The sequence below is a fragment of the Acipenser ruthenus genome, chromosome 17 (assembly GCF_902713425.1).
Source record: "Acipenser ruthenus chromosome 17, fAciRut3.2 maternal haplotype, whole genome shotgun sequence".
Classification (NCBI taxonomy): Eukaryota; Metazoa; Chordata; class Actinopteri; order Acipenseriformes; family Acipenseridae; genus Acipenser; species Acipenser ruthenus.
The window spans coordinates 23,279,384-23,294,799 of record NC_081205.1 but is presented as its reverse complement, the minus strand read 5'-3'; the positions used below and the strand labels follow the sequence as shown (position 1 = coordinate 23,294,799).

Here is a 15,416-nt window from a genome sequence, read left to right as displayed (position 1 = left end):
ACCAACGACTCTTTCACCCCACGTGAATGGGGCAGTGAAGTGATACAGTGTCTCTGCTCTGGTGATCAATAGGGGACTCTTAGTCACTTAAAATACATAATGAAAGAAAATGCTGAATATTTAATGTGTACAATGTGTTACCTCGTCGTCATTCACAAGCTCCTTCTTCACCACTTTCATGGCGTAGATGCGTTCTGTTTTCTTTAAACGGACCAGCAGCACCTTGGCATAGCTGCCTCTGCCAATGACACGGATTAAATCAAAGTCTGCCAGTCCTAAACTGGAAGGAGCTCTGCCTCTTTCTCTACTGCTCATAGCCTGCCACAAGAAGAAAAAAAAAAAAAAGAGAGACAGATTAGACCTTTAAGAATCGATAACGTCACCCATAGAAACAATAAATCTGTTGTTATCCAAATCGATTGTTTGTTAGGCGACTAACATTTCCTTTAAGGGCAGCTTTGGCTTAGTTTATAAAAATACCAAGTCAAAATGATCTGTTTCTCATTATTTTATTTTCACATATTGTGCAGACTTAGCCTCTTAGACTGCTGGAGTTAATGGCATTAAGAAACATGAAAATATTTTATTGGCTTCTGTAAAGGGAATCATTACAATTATTTTCCAACAGCAAAACCTAAACAAAGTAGGCAAGAAATGCTCAAATCCTTGGGAAGGAATGACTGATCCACTTGGTCTGCTATTTGAATCTGAATGATAGTGAAGCATCCTGGATTTAAACTTGAAAAACGTTTATAGAAAGGGGAGGACAATACCAGAGAAATGACCTCTCGTGCCTTTATGCTGTTAATATTAATCATGTATTTTTCATGTTCCAGAGAACACTAATTGTTGTGGTGGTTATCGTGCCATTGTAGCAACTGCATTTAAAATGTGTTTTCTAGATGATGCAAGCACCAGCAAGGAAGGAATATCTGAAAAGAATTGTAGTCAAAAGATTTGCCATTGAATTTTAATTTCTTTTAGGATTTCTTAGTTTATAATGACGATAGCCCTGAAGCGGAAGTCACAAGAGGAAAAATTAGGACCAATGTTCCAGAGGGAATTCAGGTCGCATGATATTGTGACACTAACCAATTCTATATTGTAGTTTATAATTTGGTAGTTGTTATTTCAGGTAGAACAGAGAAAATAAATCAAAATGCCAAAATCTTTTGTTTCAGCATTTATCAATCATATTAAATATAGCAATAAAAAAGAATAAACAAAAACTACATATTTCAATATCGTTAGACTCTAATCCAGTTATCTTACCTCCTTTTCTTCCCCAACATGGTCCAGATTTTCATCATGACTTGAAGATTTGTAAGAAATAACTGCAAAGTGTAAAGTGAATACTGGGTTAGACAAATAGAAACGAAGCATTGCATATTTTATATAAAACCTAAAAAAACAACAGGATAATTGGGCTTCAGTCTGATAAACCATTAGATAAACAGACACTACGACCTACTATGGCTGTATATTGTTTTCATGCAGTGAGGTCTATCATTTTAAATCAGACTTGGATCTAACAGATCTCGTTTCACAGTCTCACAAAGTCTTTTCACATACCTGTACTAAGAATATGAACTTGAGGTCAAAAAGATGCAGAGCATTCATTGCAGGGCATCTGCAAATCTCACCCCAGTGTAGTCATTAGCATTCATTTAAAGAAACAATATGAACAAACACTGTTGCATGAAGCAAAAAGAACACAAACTTAATTTTCAAATTAGACACTTTGGAACCTCTTGGAATGAACATTCTATTCTTAAGTCATTATGCTATCATCCTCTGGAATGTTTCTTTTAAAAGACAACTTGTTTATAACAGCTTGTTTACAGCATTTTTTAAAATACATTTTTCACATTTGTGTACCTACATTACCTTTTTCTTTATATATATATATATATATATATATATATATATATATATATATATATATATAGATAGACACAGACACACACACACACACACACACACACACAGGACCTCTCGCACGAAAGCATAGCGTCAATACCGCTGTACAAAAGAGCCGTCTCCATTGCAAGGAGCATATATTGGGCTCATGTCTTCATGTGTGATTACGTCACCTACCAGCCCTGCTGCTGCCTTCCCCCGTGCACGCTACAGTATATGTAGACACACACACACACACACACACACACACACACACATATATATTAAAATACCATTTATAGAAGAAAATAAAAATAAAAAAAATATTCAAAATATAATTTCAATATCATTATTGCCCGAGAACTAATTCAATCCATTACCTGGTAGTAAATCATCAGTGTGTGTTGAAGATGAACCCACAGGCTCCATAGGATCCTGAAAACACGAAGACAAAAATTAAAGTTACATTATCTAGGCATTACAGAGCAACCTGGTATGTGTTTGAAATATCGGAGTCAGCTTAACTAATGTATTCTTGTTTAGATTGACTTCATATCATTGTTAAAAAGAAGAATATATTAGTTAAGGTAACTAATATTCCATACTTATACCAAGTTGCTCGACAATATCAGAAGAGTTTTGAACATATACAGAAGCAGTAACAGAAGTAAGGCTGTCTAAATACAGTAACACAAATGAGTGGGTTGCTGTTCTCACCTTTCAGAGTTTCAGGGTGTTGACTTGCAAAAGGCAGGTTTTTCACAGAGATTTAAGCCACTCTGTATGCTGCCTAGTTGCTTAATAATTTCAAATGGTCCAATCTTTATTATACTTGGTGATGGAGAACAATAGATCAACCTTGATGGTAAGCAACAGCAGGATTCATACAGAGTTAAAGGGTGGCACTATTTAGGTCATACTTTAGTGAGCAGCCGTTGAAACGCACATGTGCTTACCTGTATAACATGCCTTCCACATTCTATGGTGACCAGTTTGTGACACTTCTTGTGGACCAGGAGCTTGCAGTTGATGCACTTGTATCCCTGGCGCCCCAGTCCCCAGATCCGGTCTGTACAAATGGCACAGTGTGCTCGCTGAACCACAGAGAAACAAAGGCGACGTCACAAACAAACATCTGAAATGTAGACCTTGGGTATGAATATTTGGGATTCAAAAACACCATCAATTGTGCTCTAAAATGGGGGCCTTAACCTCAGCTACATCATTCATTCATAATATTCATTTCAAAACTGCATTATAAATCAAAAGGGGGTCATTGTAAGGAGAGCAACATTTTACATAGATTATTGGGAGGGGTTCCTCTAATGTCATAGGGGGCCTTGAGTCAAGAAAATTTGGGAATCCCTTAAAATGTGAAATATTTAAAAAAGGACTACCGTTTATAGCAATTTACTAAAACAAAAATAAATAAATACTGAGATGTATCAAGAACAATCCGTTTTAAAAAGTGCAAACAAACAAAACAAACGACAATCATCGTCCAGAATACGATTGATAAAACCCTCACCCTGTTAAACCTCTTTGCCTGGAATGTGTGTCCCTTTGCATAGTAGAGCTTCCTCCAGCGACGGGCCCCTCTGCGGTAGATGGATTCTGTGGATCAAAGATGGTTGGTTACTTTTGCATCACTGCCAGCCTTTTTCACCAAATGTATCAACATACAGTCCTGCAGTGAGAAAGTAATATCTGATTTGAGGTTGCGCGACATAATAAATGTATTGGTCACAATAACCAATTAATGTATTGATCAGAGAATATGGCCCCAAGTAGTTTGCCCGATTCAATAAATACATAAATAAATAAATAAATAAATAAATAAATAAATAAATAAATAAACAAACAAACAAACAAACAAACAAACAAACAACACAGATACACACACACACAGAGACCTATGGCCAAAAGTTTTACATAACCCTAGAATTTTAGGATCAAGGCAGGCAAAAAAAACAATAAAAAAAAAAACTATATATAACATAATTTAGATCTTGTATCTTGTAGTACTTAGTATTTGCAGCACATTCCATTGTGTTTTAAGACTTTCCTTAATCCACTCAGGCATGGACTCAATGAGGCACTGAAGGGTCGAGTTATCCTTTAGATTCCTCCATGCAGCCTTTACACTTGATTCTAGTTCATTTCGGTTGCATGGTTGACTTTTCCTGATCTCCTGTCCTATCAGACCCCAAGCATTCTCATTAGGATAGAGATCCGGTGAATTTCCAGGTTGAAGTTGCAGTGGTGTGATGCTGTTGTCTTCTAACCATTTCTTCACTTGTTTGGCACAGTGGAAAGGGGCTCTGTCATCTTGGAAGTTGAAATCCCCTTTGGGAAAATGGTTCTGAGCCATAGGAAGGTGGTCTTGGAGTGTTTTCGGGTACCGGCCCTTGTTCATAGCTGTCCCCTTGGGTAAAACGTGTAGGGATCCTGTGGTAGAAAAGCTTCCTCAGAAATGGACAGTTTCAGGATGCTTCGTCATTGGGACAGTACACTGGCTTGTATCTTTCTCCTTAGAGCTTTCTAACTCTTATTCCACCTTGGTTTCCAAAATAGTTGAAAGGGGACTCGTCAGAGAAAATTACTTTGGCCCAGTCTTTGTATGTGCGACAAACAAATCAGACGATCTCCGATGGTTTTCTTGCTCAGAAGGTGCAGACCATTCTCCAAGAGACGCATTCACTCCAACTTTTCCATTGCTGCTGCAAGTGGACACTACTGGCCACCCTGTGTCTCAAACTTGAACAGCATAGGTGTTGATCCTGGCGAGCAGTGCTGACTTTTGGGCATCCAGACCTCATCTTTACAGCTTCCAGTCTTATATTTCTGGATTATCCTAGACACTGTGCTTTGGCTGGCATAACCTCACTGGCTATCTGACGGCTGCTAAAACCTTCCTTATGAAGTGCAATGGTGGTTGAGCATGTTTCCAAGGAGTATGGCTCTTCTCCATGGCTTGCTCTGAAGTTAACAAAATCTATGTAAAAATCATGCTTATATAGCTTACCATTTCTAAATCGGTATCTTTTGATTATTTCTAAAGGACACACGTGTGATGTCTTTTCAGAAATGTTAGATTTCAAAAAGTAACATTTTTCAATTTGTCAGTTTTTCATTAAGTATATGGAAAACTACAAAGCGGTATGCAATTAAATGTGTTAATGGAACATTATTCTGCAGATTTCATTCGACTTTATAAAGCAAAATTAGTTCATTCTAGGGTGATGCAAAACTTTTGGCCATAACTGTATATGTATATATGAACTATATAACAAGCACTCAACAATTGTATTGGACTGGCTTCTGATCTTGCGTTTCTAATCAGGTAAAAATAAAACCATAATAAAAATGATTATTACTGTTTTGTTTACTAGTGCTAGGAAAAATTGTGGCTTTTTCATGTTCAAATATTCATTTCAATTTTGAAAGAGTATTTGAATTTGTTGAATTCGCTGGAAAACAAAAGTAGAATTCATAATTCATATCATTACAGTAAAAAAAATAAATCTCTTGTGAGTAAAATAAAACCAATACACCATCAAATTACTTAAAAAAAGGAGAAAAGCACTCTTCTGTACAGTAGAATGGGATTTATGGATTAGTTACTTTTACATGATATCTTTGACATTCATTTATAAATTTTACATTATGTACAAAACTAAAACAACAGTACGATCTATACAGTATTATATACATGAAGTAAATATCTAGACTCACTGTCTTCTCCAGGACAGGGCATTCCAGGTTTTTCAGGTACACATGGAAGTACTACAAAAGAAAAGAACACAACTCTGGTTTATTAATGGTTTAATGCATATCGGCACATTGGAGAGCCTTACAACTAGGGATTACCAAGTCTGAAATTCCTTGGAAAGTGGGGCAGACAGGTTCCCAGCATAGACCGGAATACATAGGAGGCTGTGTGGTCCAGTGGTTAAAGAAAAGGGCTTGTAACCAGGAGGTCCCCGGTTCAAATCCCACCTCAGCCACTGACTCATTGTGTGACCCTGATCAAGTCACTTAACCTCCTTGTGCTCCGTCTTTCGGGTGAGACGTAATTGTAAGCGACTCTGCAGCTGATGCATAGTTCACACACCCTAGTCTCTCTGTAAGTCGCCTTGTATAAAGGCGTCTGCTAAAAAAACAAATAATAATAATAATAACAACAACAACATAATGTATATTTATATTTTATACTATATAGGTGTTGCTGTTAAGAGTATTAAACTTTATAAAGGAAGAATTTAATATTTACGAATGAAATACATCTAATACAGAACAGCAAATCAGTTCTCTGCTTTGTCCACTAAATACATTTAATTAAACAAAGCATGAATATCTTAGCCAAGCAAGGTTAACTACCATCCTGGAACAAATCTGGAAACACGTGTATTTTCAACACAAATCAAGGGCTTGCCCCCTACAGTACCTACATTACTAGGCAGGTTTCCATCAATCTCAAGCTCTTATTTCTAGACCTGCTAACCTAACCCTACTTAAACCTCATCCCACTAGACCTCAAACCTTTAGCTGCAAGTTATCTGCTCAAGTGGGTGATCAAGATTACAAGATTAAATGAGCATGCTCTTGATATCTGTGTCCTGTTCTCCTCTATCAATCAAGTCCTAATAATATTATGGCTGTTAAGTGTAGAACAGAACTCTGTTTATTTGTGAATGCATTAGAATCAAAATCATGCAGAAGACCACTGAAGTGCAATAAAAAGCCCTGTTATACCCACAGAAATACATGTAGTATAACCAACATCAGTGAAGAGATTTTAAACTGAGAAAACACACTACCAGCACCTGGTTAAACTGAAATGTATTCCTCACTAGTTTTCATAATCAAGGAATAACCTGGAAAGTTCATTTTATTCTGTTTCAATAGATGCACATTTCATTACAAAAGTAGGATTAGTAAAGTGGACATTGCTCTACATCTCAATGCCATTCTTCATTCTATGTAGTATTATGAAGCACAAAACAGCTGTTTCCTCACCTATTTGGTTTCTAAACCAATTTCTGAGGCCATATAAATGTTAAGGTTAGGGAACTCACATCAGATTCCCTCCACCATGTTAATATTTTGTTTTCTTGATGATGAGTCAGCTAATCTATCAGACGTGCTGGATAGATGAGGCAATTGGACAAATCACTAAGTTTGCAAAATTTTTTTTTTTTTTTTTTTTACAAAAGGACTTATACAACAGGTGTTGCATTCAAGTGTAAAATGATAAAGTGCATTTCAGACAGATCTGAATACAAGCAGGGCTTACCCATTGAAAACTAGAGGGGCTTTAGTAGCTTAATCCAAGTAAAGAATCTGCATTCACAAACACATAACTACATTTCCAACCAGTGCAAGATTCTAGGTGTCAGCCTGGTCTGTCTCCATGTAACTTTGCAATTAGTTACTACAGGAAAGTATTTTGGGAAGGAAGCAAATTGGTATATTGCACAGATCAATATTTTACAATTGTTTAGTCTGTAAAGATCATCTATTTTCAAAAGGAGAAAAATCCACACCCATTTTAAAACACTAAATCAGTGGTACTCATCTCTGGCCCTAGAGATCCAATCCAGTCCAGGTCCAGTCCAAAAAGGTTCTAATTTTAGTTAATTGAAGCTGCTAAGAGGCAATGAGCTAATTTAGTTCCTGGTTGGGATAAAGACCAGGCCTGGAATAGATCGCTAGGGCCAGAGTTGAGTACCACTGCACTAAAAGGCTACCTATAAAGATGTCGCCTGACTTCTCAGAGAGTGGCCCACTGTTAGGACCAAGCCCTGGGCAGGTTGTGGTGAGGTCACCGCTGCAGATTATGAGAGGGCTGCGTCGTGATGCGGTTAATTCCAAGGCTGGGTGCTCAGCACCCTCAGGGACATACAGTTAGTAAAGATTGCAAACATATAAGAGAGGGCCCGCCGTTTGCTAAGGCCCACATATAGAAGGGGGGTCCCTGCCGCTTGGGGGACCAGACACGCAGGGGAGATCCCCTGCACATAAAACAGACACACAGGGGAGATCCCCTGCACATAAAACAGACACACAGGGGAGATCCCCTGTGCATAAAACAGACACACAGGGGAGATCCCCTGTGCATAAAATAAGAGGCTTGAGAACCTGAAAGGAAGAAAGTGGAACTCAGGCTTGTTGAGAACTGCCTTGATGAGGTGAATTATAGACTTCCAAAGCTGGGGCAGAGAGGCACCCCCAGAGAACCTGAAAACGAGAAGATTGCCCTGTGTTACAAAGGAAGAGCTCCTTCTGTGAGGTTAGGTAGAATAAGCTTAGATCCGCGAGGGGAGCGATAGCGCATGAGATGCTAAGAGGTTGGGTTTGGCCGGGGGTCCCTTTTGACTCACTAAGAGAACCTCCCTAGTGTAGGTAAAGGAAGTGTAGCTTGCACAAAGATCGGTGAAGTGTGACTCACTAACCCCCCAAAAGGATGGACCCTTGGCTCCCCGCTAAAGATTCCTAAAAGTGCAGACATACAAAAGAACCGCCAATGCATATACAAACAAAAAGAAAGAAAGAAAGAAAGAAAGAAAGAAAGAAAGAAAGAAAGAAATAAGGTTAGTAATTGGCTCCCTACTGACTATGTGAAGACCCTCTGCTCAGTGGAACGGAAAAAACTTTCTTTTTAGGGGGAAACCTTTGGTGGCCCCGGACATACTAGCAATAGACTGAGATGGGGAAGAACGTATGTATGATTCAACTGCTGATGATGTCCAGCACCCCATATTTTTAATTAGATGCTGGCTAATCTTTGCTCTTGCTGCTGATATGGCTGCCCCGATTCTGAATGAACAAGGAGTATAGAATTGCGGGGGAAGTCCTGCTCTGGAAACCAACGAAGACAGATGAGTTGTGAACCAATGTCTGGATATAACAATCCAGTTTGAATCTATGAACAGGGGGTCAGAATTTGAAATAGGTTTGCGTTCTGCAATATATTTCTGCATGGAAGCATATGGGCATAGAGGAGAGTCAATTTTTGATAGCTGAATAAATTGACCTTGCCGAAACTGATCCGTTTTAGAAATGCGCAGGAAGAGGATAAAGTGGGAATCTAGGATGAGCATGAGATCACTGCAGCGAATACCCAGCATAGGAAAGCTGGCAATAGAAGGAACTGCATATTCTGAGCATCTTAAAAACCAAAAAAAATGCAGTTCGACATATAGTTTCCATTGTTAGGTCATCAAATGTAAATAGGTGGAATAAGAGGACCTGGCGGAAGGAGTGAATGCTCTAGCCATGTATGCTTGCGCTGTATTGAGTAGTCGGCTGATAGTTGGGATCAGTTGAAAATTAGCTGGTTGAACTAGGGTGTCACTGCTGGAGTTGGCAGAGCTGTAGGGACCAGACTGTGAAATCTGGAAATCTGTAAACAAGAAAGAGCATCAGCTGCATTTATTGATAATAAGAACTGTAGATATGCTGCTGTGACTATTGGGTACATTTCAAGAAGAGCTGTGGATTTTAGATGCGATGACCATGCACTAGAAAACCACTGATTGTTTAAAAGACCGCCGAATCCCGTGAATGAAGCGTCCATAAAATGACATGGAATTAAATCATCATAGGACACAGACAGGCCGTTCCAACGCTGTATGAGAGCAGACCACATTTTAATGTCTTTCCTAGCTTCTGATGAAATATTGATGTAGGAGTCCAAGTTTTTTGCTTTATCCCTGGGGGATAATGCAAATTGCAAAATTGAAATGTCCCAGCAAAGACAGCAGTGCACGTTTCCTGATCTGAAAGTTCTGAATAAGAGAATGAATATGGTTGAGTTTAGATACGGGAAGGCTGGCTTCAAACTTTTCTGTGTCCAGTATGATTCCTAGAAATTCCAGTGAATGAAGGGGGCTGATTGTTTTTTCTTCTGAAAGCAGGACACCAACCTCTGAAAATAAACTTTTAAGATTGGTGATCGCGTCTGATGGCTTTTGAATGAGCGTTCCCGCAGAAACTGCACATATGGATGTTTTTGCACTGCCTCATCGAGCAGATACCGAAATTGAAATTGTTACATATTTGCTTTCCTCCTGCGGATCTGATTCTTCGCTTGAATTTGTCTATCCTTGTGGATTGCTCAGGTGGGGCCTGAAGACTGGATGGAGTTAGGGATCGAGTTTCTGTTAAAAAAACGGGGAGGAGCGTTGCAGATTGCTGGTCTGGAGGAGGATGAGGCTATTGCAGCTTTCGGGCAGAGAGAGGTTGAGTGGCTGGTAGAACCGCAGACCTGGCATGCGTTGGCTCAGACTGCTGAAAATCCTGTTGAATAGGTCTAAATCAGGTTGTGCCCAAAATAGCTGCTGGTTTTGATGAAAATGATTTGTAAAAACATGGTCCCTCCATATCTGACAGATAGCTCTACTATGTAGAATTCGTAAGAATCCAGTTCTTGTCTGCAGTTTGGGTATACTGAACAGAGCACATCTCTGTAGACAGCGAAGGCAAGGACGAATTCCCCCACAGTTAGATTTTTTCAGTAATCTAGGGTCGCTGGATCTCAGCGTGACTGATAAATCTCTGCAATCCACTACTCTATGGTCCAGAAATTCAGATGTAGCCATTAATAGAGAAACCAGATTAACGTCCTTACCTTCAATTATGCAGAGCCAGATCTGCAGAGATATTGAGTGGTATATACCCAGAAGTGACGGTAGCTCCTGCGGCAGCTGTGTTTATGGCAGGAATGGAGGAAAATGCTGAAACTGCTGAACTTTGCTTCTCTTGCTCGATGTTGGACGATGTTTATCCAAATTGCTAAAATTTGGTATTGACTGAGGATAAGGTATCCGCAAATGGTTGTATGAATGCTTTTAATTCATTAAATGAGAGAATGTTCCTGTTGAGTTTCGCTTGCTGGAACGGATGCGTGCTGGTGTGATGACGTGCTGGCAGCGGGGGTAGCTTTTTCTAAGATGGTCTGCCTGCGGAACAGCTGAGCGCGGCTGGGGAGTTTTCTTGGGTGGAAATATAGGTTTTGCTGAGATGGATTCACAATAGTAAGAGAGATGCTTGATTGCTCGCTGCTGGGATTTCGCTTCCGTTTTTTAGGAGGGTCTTTATGAGCTTGTTGAAAGTCCAGTCCTTAAAAGTACAGATGCTCAGGAGAGATATCCTGAGTTTGGAGCTGCTCGGATCGGCAAGGATTAACTCCTTGAACGGCAGGTAGTGGTATGGTATCCTGCTCGGGGGGCACAAAACGAAAAAAAAACACGAAAACACACAAGACTGAAGTATAGGGTGTGACTAATGGTTTAAATAGGAAGTAGATTTGATTGATGATAGAAGATCAAAGGATAGAGAGAAGCCTAGCTCCCACCCCCCAAACCACTATTAATAGGTTAACATTTAAAGGCTGTTTGTCAGCTTTGGAGCGTTTTTTACTTGTTTGCTCAAGTTTATGGATGGATTACTAATCATTGTTCCAATGAATGCAGAGCAAAGAATGACTAACTAAAGCCACCTACTTTTACTGAAATTGTCTTCACCTGCACTGAAACTGAGGTTTGTAAGAGATGAAAGGGAAGTTATGGTTCGGTGTATGACAAGGGCGGTAAAGAACATGTGACTTTGGCTAAGTACTCTGTCCGTTTTCTGAGGTTACAGAATAGCAAACTGCAACAGAAATTGTAATTCTTCTAGCTTGTTAGTGGTGGATATGGTCAGACTGTGAAATCATTTCAACTGCACATGAATTAAAGACAATTTAGTTACACATACTACTACACTCCTAACAGACACTAAAACAATTACAAAGTATCATCCACATGAGGACTGTCTCTTAGGTGATTCTAAAGAATGAGATCCTCATAAAGCAGATATAATTTGGAGGACTTTACACAGTGGAGCCATTGAAAATATCAATTCTTAATTCCCTTGGGAAGACAGACTCAAAGAACACTATGAATGAATGGATGGATGGATGGATGGATGGATGGATCCCAGTATAGCTTATATTCGTCTTAAAACCCAGCTAACTGGCACACTAAATGAGAAGTACAGGAAAAGAACCCCAAAATCTGAAAGGGGTCTGAAAACAGTTTGACTTTGCTCTCAGATAAGAGATACAGGACATGCATTAATACATTTGCTGCTTACTTTTGCAGTGCATTAATACTGTAGTTTCCTTTTAAAATAAAACTATGCCGCTCACTTTTTGGTGGAGACTTTCTTCAGACTGCTAATATGAGGTCAATTGTAGCACACATTTTAATCACCATCATGTTCACATCAACGTACTACCGTGGATCAACCTTTTCCCCTCTATAAATGAATGTGTGCAGACGAGAGAAAGGTTAAACACAAACCAACAAAATGTTAGGGCTATCGATACATTTCACTCAGTATGGAACCTCAGTTAAATTTATAGAACGTCACTCCTTGGTCTTTTAAATCACTCATCTTTCCAATTCAACTGAAAACTGATGATTCGTGAAAAACAACACAGAACTGTGGATTTATTAAATCACGGACAACTGCTCGTTTTTCTCGCTGAAAGTCAATTGGCAATGCTCTATTTGAAGTGGACACAATGTAGCATTTAAAATATCATAAAAGGCTACATAAGACTTTTTAACTAATCCTTTATAATCACTTTGACATAGTATTCATACACTTCTTACAAACCAAAAAATAAATTCAGTATAAATTTAGACTTTGCGTTTCACTTGCACTGTTGATCTATAATTGTTTTCATAATATCCAATTAAAATAAATTAGTCAATATTTATTTCTTTTTTAAGAGCCTGGAAAGACTGTATATAAGCCTCAATTTTTATCGCTTTCATACCTACCGTGGATAATCAGTTCCGAATCCTTGTTCAGTTCGTAAAGCCGTAGAGCTTCTTCCAACTCCAACTGAGAAGAGACAGTACAAGGGTCACCTGGAATCAAAACAAAAAAAAATACTTGTATTTGGCATAGAACCAAGAGACACTGGCAGCTGTACATATGTACTATACATACACACACAAGCCTTCAACTTGCTTAAACCTATTCAGGTCTCTTGCCATTAGAGGGCACTGCTTCCCTCTTTCCAAATTTGGTTAGGACACCCAAGCAGCCACTTGGCGAATGTTCAATGAATTATATAACAGATTATAACAAACCTATGTGAGCAATTCGTCCTGTGAAACAAAAATGGTTTATTGTGTCTCTTAGGAGTTCATGCTACAGAGATGTTCATAAAGGACAGATAGCCAAAAAAGAAAAAAAGGCACTGCCAAGTTATATAGCGGGTAACACTGGCTGCACGCTCATTAAAGACCTCATTAAAAAAAATACATCTTTTGTCCTGGGGTAAAATTGAAGTCGAAAAACCTCACAGTTTTTGACACAGGGATGGAGCCAGCAGGGTTTTTTGTTCCATATTCTGATACAAATTCTGAATCAATGATACACTAAATTCAATGCTAAAATATACTGTACAGTAAGTAAGTAATGCCTCAGATTAACTGTGACCTCAGCTATAACGTGCATAATTCATATCTCCCATTTTTTTTTTTTTTTTTTTTTACAATTTTGCACACACTTTGTGTATTGCGTAGTACTGTAATGTACCTACTGTATACCAGTCTCCATTTATCTTGTTCTTAAGTATATAGGCAGGTGGACACCAGAGAGCTTACATATCTAATGGTGTGATGCAAATATTCAACTAACATGTAAACTACTTTGATTACTTAAGAACAGTAAAAACACAGCTTCAGTAACATTTGCACCATCGACAATTCAGTGGCTTACTGTTTCAATTAAAAAAAGTCTAATTTACTCAGCACAGCGCATCAAAGAAACAACACAGAAACAAAAGAACTGCAGTAACAGGTTAGATATCTTGACCTGTACATGTATGCAAGTCAGGGCAGGCAATACGTTTCTAAAATGTATTATGTACAAGATTGTACTATTTTAGCAGGCAACAACGTACTGTTCTTTGCATTCATTTTGTGTGTTGTATTCCGTTTATATAAATGTATAATCACTATACAGATTTTGCATTTAATATTGAAGTTATACAGTACTTTGATTTTTGTTTTAATTCATATGCAGGCTATTTGCTGCAGTGTTCAATAAATGTAATCAGGAAACACATTAAGCATTGTGTTGAGCACTGTGTTTTATTTGCTTTAGTATAATGCTCACCAAGTATAACGCTTATTTCCCCCCTTTAAGGACGTTCTACCGAGGGATTACTTTATCTATCTTTCTATCTATCTAACTTGGCAGTATATTTAATTATTGATGTTTCTCTAATTTTCTCAACATACTGTAACACGCACTAGCATGTGACTAATAAATTAGCTTAAGAAACAAAGGTCTGTATAGGTGAGCAAAACATGCTGTAGACACACAAACACTAAACTAGAAGGCTGTCTTTTTTCACAACCTTTTGCTTGCAAGAATACCTTGACCTCCTACAAAATGATATCAGCTATTTGCTCTTTAAGAAATGTAGTCACTAACAGATCATATTGCTCGAGGCTGTTTGCTTAGTTTTGTGGTTGCTCCTTTTTATTGCGGTAGGCAAACATTCTTCAGGGGAACAGTTTTTAATAGACTTATTTTCAGCACAGACCGAAAAAACCTACAGAATGCGAGAAAATACATTCATTGGAGCAAACTGAATAATAACATTCGTGTTTTTAAACAAGAAATTGTCATTTTTAATCTGCATAGTCAAGGTGCATACAGAGTGAGGAAATTCCCCTCCCTTGCTTATCAGGGACTGGTTCACTGGACATTTCTAAATCTAGACTAAAGGCTAACTTTTTTTGATATTCCGTTTTCTTAAGTTTGCCTTTTTGTCATTTTTAGTACTGTATAGTTTATCTGAATTTTAGTTTTTCAGGTGTATCTTTTGTAAACTCTTTGGGATGGCTTTCGCTGCGAACAGCGACATATACAAAGCCCAATGCAATTGTTGTTGCTTATTCATAATGACCACATACAGTCCTGCACATGTTTCTTCAAGTATTTCTGTAATGTTAGTCTTTTAGTTAATAGACAAAGAGAAGGAGAGGTGATACCTTTTATTAGACTAACTAAACAATAACTAATTAGTTGAAAGGTTTGTCTGAATGCATTGTTTCTTACAGTATTTCTCAATTTAGCACTACTGAGTGCTTTATAGTTATGGATGAAACATAAATAAACTAATATCCAATATTCAATATTTAGGAAAGCTCAGAACTGGCAATTGTTTGAAGCGGAGTGCAAACGTAAAGGGAATACAATCAACTTCTAGTAGAACCCAGCGTCATGCTCTACAGTTATTTATTAGATATTTTGTCTATTATGGTACAATACCTTCTTCGTCAATCCACTTCATAGTGAAAAGCTGGTCATCCTCAAAGGAGCACATCTCTCGCACCTCATTGAAAAGACCTTCGTACAAGATGGACGGCTCAAAGTGGGTAATCATGATATCCCTGGAAAGCACAAGAACAAGACATGAACATCAACGCTTTAGATCTAACAAA

General features: G+C 38.3%; 1 protein-coding gene across 2 annotated transcripts in view; it reads right to left on the bottom strand.

The window, feature by feature from the left end:
- Positions 1-15,416, bottom strand: part of LOC117423564 (protein kinase C iota type-like) — a 36,409-nt gene that overhangs the window by 9,213 nt on the left and 11,780 nt on the right. For both annotated transcript variants that reach the window (XM_058990143.1, XM_034039563.3), the window contains exons 3-10: positions 15,244-15,365; positions 12,732-12,821; positions 5,635-5,685; positions 3,428-3,513; positions 2,856-2,993; positions 2,280-2,334; positions 1,273-1,334; positions 142-318 (exon numbers count right to left, since the gene is read on the bottom strand). In XM_058990143.1, the coding sequence (XP_058846126.1) occupies positions 142-318; positions 1,273-1,334; positions 2,280-2,334; positions 2,856-2,993; positions 3,428-3,513; positions 5,635-5,685; positions 12,732-12,821; positions 15,244-15,365 (781 nt within the window). The remainder of the gene's footprint in view (positions 1-141; positions 319-1,272; positions 1,335-2,279; positions 2,335-2,855; positions 2,994-3,427; positions 3,514-5,634; positions 5,686-12,731; positions 12,822-15,243; positions 15,366-15,416) is intronic.